Below are 5,204 nucleotides of genomic sequence, written 5' to 3' on the forward strand. Positions count from 1 at the left end.
TTGGGGTTCATCAAACTTAAAAAAAAATTAAATAAAAAATCCTATGAACCCCAAGGAAGGATTCATGGTTGAAAATGTTGTCTTGTTAGAAAAAGCAGTTTTGAAATGTTTATAAGTGTAGGATGCATATTGTTGTTTCACTTTAAAAAAAAAAAATGTGTCAAAATTCACTTTTAAATAAAACTAACAACAACTAAGCCATATTTTAATGAATTATCTTTAATATGAATACTTTAATTTATGTATTTAAATTCACTCTTTATTATTATTTTTTTTGTCGTCCAGTCCTTATTAATTTATTATAATAATGGTTTCTAAGGGATTATTATCTTATTATTTGTTCCACTTAAGAAATTTATTATACTTTTATATATTTTAATTAATTTACCGGAGTTATGGGATTTACCAATCCGACCAGAGTTCAGATCAGGTCTAAAAATAGCTCTCCGGATTAGCGTCTTGCCAAATTTAGAGATGGTCTATTAGTAATTTTTGCATTAGTCTTTTTGAGAATGGCAATGTGGTGTACCACTTTTTTTTGGGGAAAAAATCTAAGTGAAACATTAAGTGTTCTTTTCCTACTATCTCATTATCGTTCTCAAGGACAATATCCTCACAACCGAATACCAAAAAAAAGACAAAAAAAAACTTAGAAAATGAAAAATTATCATAAACAGTAAAAAAATGGACAACTTCACCGGATCGATTGCCCTCGGCCGCATCCACCACCGCTGTTATGACGACAACCATCAAAGTTGAAAGTAATCATTAAGAAACAAAAAATTCTTAAACCAACAAGCCAAAAGACAAAACAGAATATGATGTCTTTACCTACATCACTATAGTGGAATAGTTGAAGAGAGTGAAGTAATCTTCAATTTTTACTCGCACTTTATGGACCGGTAAATGTGACGGACAAAGAAAAGCGAAGCACGGAATCCGATTGCCCCGAGCATGAGGAAGAATCCATAGCAGATGCAAGCCATATAGCCAAAGAAGAAGGAGGTCTGCATAAACCCTGTCATATCTGACCGTGCATAGTAGTAATACAAGCAGTAGGCGTATATGAATAAGCCTGTTGATCCACCGCATAGCAATGATCTTCGGATGCAAAAGTTAAAAAAAAAAAAAAATCAGATGGACAAAGAGAATTTAACAATTATAGACAAACTCAAATAAACTAGAGCATTTGATCCATCGTGGTTAAGAAACCATCATAGACAAAAGAGCTTAATCCAAATATTGTTACGACTAGACAATTTCTATATGTTCATGTATAAACTTAATCCAAGAAACAGGACCAGAATATAAAGATCCCACAAACCTCTCGAGAAGTAGATTCAGTTAAGATATATTCCTTGAAAATACCACAAGATGAATAATGGAACCAGAAGTAAAGAAAGAGAAGAAGAATTCACCTCCACCACCACTCATGGTCTTCAGAAGCAAGTTGGAAGTAAGTCAATGCAACTGTGATGAAAGCAGTGACTATGACGAGAATAAGGAAAACGATAGAGAGAATACTATAGATGGTGTAAATTCTGTGACCCCAAACACTGGCAAAAATGTAGTAAAGTTCGATGTAAATGGCACTGAACGGCAAAAAACCAGCCATAGCCATCTGCGGAAGTGTTCTCCGGTACCAGCGCAATGGTGGGATTTCTCTTGGATATTTTGTGGTACGGCAAGGAGCTTGAAACTCGGGTTTTCTATTCTTCCCGGCGATACCTCCCAATATAAGTAATGGTGAAGTAACCAGTGCCCATATAAGGAAAATAACCACAATTGTCCCGAATGGCAACGCTGCAGTGGCTTGGTAAGCAATCGCAACAGTATTAAGGAAGGAGAAAGTTAGTAAAAGAGGTCCACAGAAAAGGCTTCCAGTCAGCATAAGATTCCTAACCTGCCAAGACAATCAATATCATCTTTTTTAATCAATCTGTTGAATTCTAGAACTGTTCACTCAATTTGTAAAACGCCATTATATTGCATCAAAACCTCTTGAAGCAATATGAACAGAACAAGAAACACGTGATGGAGAAAAAAGAGTATGAATTTCATGCATAATGCATGTCCAGAATTGTGAGCCAAAACCCAGCATGGAGAAAAAAGAGTATGCATCTCAAAAATAGAATCATATCGCATGGCCTGTAAGTTAAGACCTCAACAATACACATATGTTCATAAGAATGATATATGCATATTCCAGAATTAAAGAGAGGCGGTACAGAAACTTACACTACCCTCTAATATAATGAATACCTCCATCATGCATAACGCAAAATTGGTATCAAATGCTAAACCGCAGTACTGTTTGACTACTTTATACAAAGTATATTACTTGAGCACTGTAGGCAGGCATTTATTACCAAATTCTCATACCGAACGATTTTAGTAAATGCTCAAATGGGGGAAGACTTTTGGGCTGACTAACGAGACCTTATCAGAAAACGAGTCCTAAAACAAACAAAACCTCTAAGTGGCATCCATACTTACCCAATTAGTTCCTTCTAGCTGGCAATAGAAAGAAGCAGCAGTATATCCGGCGATTCCTGAAGTGAGTGCATATATGACAACCAATGCAGTAAACAATGCCCCACGGTTGTAGGGATAAAAGACACCGACCAATGCAAGCATAAATATGAAAACAGCCCTGCATAAATATATATAAAAAAAAGTGTCTGTTAGTAACTGAAAAGAAAACAGCATGCAAGGAAGCGCACCACAACTTTATGCGAAAACATACAGTGTAAACAATTGTGTGCCAGAACCAAGGGCTGCAGCCAGCAGGGATTTGTGTTTTGGGAACCTAAATACATCAGCATGGATCAACTTCCAGCCAGTCTCCTCTTGGTCATCAGCTGCCTCTTCATCATGTGCATACCTATTAAGTACAAAAGCCTATACAGTAAGCTACTAGATATATTGAAAACCACAAATTCAGTTATCTTATGCACTCTAGCTAATATCTTACTTAACAAAATCATTCTTCAAGACTCTCATGAGAATAGTTGCAAGGAAGCCAGTCAAGAGAAGGACAGTGACACATGAGTTAATGATCGAGAACCAGTGGATTTCCAAGTGATGCGGCATTGAGGAAGCCAGTGAGTATTTCTCCATCCTCTTCTCGAATGGAATTTCTGTTTCTTTCCACCGAACTGTGTATGTGAAATCCACTTCGACTTCCTTGTCCTCAGTCAAGTCCACGAGGAAGTTCTGGTCTGTTCTCACAATGATTTCAATAACACGGTCCTTATTGTAGAAAATCTCAAACTGTAGGTGATTGAATAGATAATATTTATACTCGGATGGGTCAGATTTGCCATCCTTTACAACTTTTCCCAGGAATCCCCAGATGGGCAAGTCATCATAATACATCTGAAAGTAGTAGTCTTTGGTGATCACATCTCGAAATTTAGCAACATCTTCTCTACTCAACCTCTTTCTGCATGCAACTTCAGAGTTCTTCTCACCCAAAAATTCAAGTTTGTAGGGTGCACTGACTAACCGATCTCCATTGAGAACTTCCCCAAGAGCTTCCTTCTTTTCCTTAACCGGAGCTGTACAATATTTTCCTTAGCTATATGAAGTGCACAAATTCACCTACTAAACTAAGCTATTTAGCATCCGTACATACCTGATGAACAGAATGGTAGATCAAAGTATCGGTATGTTTCACTGCAATGCATAGAAAAGAATAATGGTTAGCTCAACTCAGGGGATTACGAAAGCTCAGAAAACCAAAATTTTCCGAACAAAATTTTCAGCATCTCAACATCCAAATTGAAAACAAAAAGTATAATAGTAATAGTTCAAATTAACACAACAGACATAGTAGATCACCAAATCCGCTAGAATTTTAAGCATTGGTGGTTCCACTTAATATCCAGTCATTTGCTCAAGCTGGAGATTAAGCATTTGAGCATGGATCAAAGCGATCTACATAAGAGGACGATTAAGCATTTGAGCATGGATCAAAGCGATTTACATAAGAGGATTACACTAAATTAACATCCAAACTCATTCGCTACTTCATCTTTCCTTTCTTTCAAATAAAAACCAGAGAAGTGATATAAATAGACTGAAACGATACAGAATACTCCAAGGACATTCACAGAGACCAAATTGCTGACGATAGGAAAGAAACAAAAAAAAAGCCTACGAATTTGCCATCACAATTTGAATTACAAAAGCTGATAAACCAAAATTTCTAGCAAATTATCAGCACCTCTCAATAGCCAATACAGTTGAAACCAAAATGCAAAACAGTACTTGTTCAAACTAAAACACCAGAGTTAGTCGTAGTGGATCACCAAAATCCGATAGCATTTTATCAAGCTGACCGTTTAAGCATTTGAGCATGGATCAAAGTAACTTTCTACATAAGAGGTTTACACTACATTATCATCCAACCACATTCACAAAAGAAAAACGAGAGGAGTGATTCAATCGCATGAAACGATACAAATCGTTGCCGATTAAGAAATTTCCACCCCAAAATGAAGTCCATTATCACGAATCCTAGCTCGAGACTGTTATTATTAAAGAACGCAATGAATCAATTGAATCAGAAACCCCGAAGAGCGGAGAGATCTCCATGGAATGGATTCAGAAATCGAAAGCTCAGATCTGAATAGATTTGCACACACCTCGGATTGTGAAACGGCCCGACTTTATTAGCATAAAGCGGAACATCATCACCGACTTTGTAACGGTGATCGGAGCCGTCGGATATCACCGGAGCAACGCCGTAGATGAAGAGGACCAGTAGAAGCGAAGGCAGCAGCACACGCGACGCTGGCTTCTCCATGGATTCTGAATTTAGCTATGAGAGAGAGTGAGAGATGCTTTGAGAGGTTTAAGCGGTTGGGTCGATGATCATGATAACTTATGAGTGAGAGTGATTTTGTTTCTCCGCGATGCAAGTCATGAATTTACAATTTTGAAACGAAACCATTTTGTCATTAATATTTTCTTTTCACGAGTTGTTTTATTGTATTTTTGATTAGAGTATCAGATTTAAATTGTTATTTTTTGGCATTTAATTTATAACGATTAGGACATTTTAACTCAAGATTAGTTGGTTGTTGCCTGTTGGGATCAGACGAAGAGTAAAGTAAAGGGTACTTTTTATGTGACGTTTATGGGCTTTTATTTTGGGTTTTTAACTTTTTATTGGGCTTGGGCATTCGAGAGCTTACGTT

The 5,204-nt window shown here is 36.9% G+C and overlaps 1 protein-coding gene across 2 annotated transcripts; it reads right to left on the reverse strand.

Annotated features, from left to right (window-relative positions):
* Positions 1-524: 524 nt before the first annotated feature.
* On the reverse strand, positions 525-4,911 carry LOC18022746 (transmembrane 9 superfamily member 4). Of its 2 annotated transcripts, none has more exons than XR_002900530.1 (8): positions 4,650-4,911; positions 3,638-3,678; positions 2,975-3,560; positions 2,747-2,884; positions 2,497-2,653; positions 1,419-1,903; positions 832-1,101; positions 525-731 (listed from the first exon to the last, which is right to left on the reverse strand). XR_002900530.1 is itself a non-coding variant. In XM_006405839.2 (8 exons), the coding sequence occupies exons 1-7, from the start codon at positions 4,808-4,810 to the stop codon at positions 882-884; spliced, it is 1,788 nt and encodes a 595-aa protein (XP_006405902.1). In that variant the 5' UTR covers positions 4,811-4,911; the 3' UTR covers positions 525-731; positions 836-881. The 2 variants fall into 2 exon arrangements, 1 of the variants encoding a protein (XP_006405902.1); XM_006405839.2 differs by having other exon boundaries at positions 836-1,101.
* Between the last annotated feature and the right edge of the window lie 293 nt (positions 4,912-5,204).

Source organism: Eutrema salsugineum, unplaced genomic scaffold (genome assembly GCF_000478725.1).
Source record: "Eutrema salsugineum unplaced genomic scaffold, Eutsalg1_0 scaffold_14, whole genome shotgun sequence".
In the NCBI taxonomy this organism is placed as follows: Eukaryota; Viridiplantae; Streptophyta; class Magnoliopsida; order Brassicales; family Brassicaceae; genus Eutrema; species Eutrema salsugineum.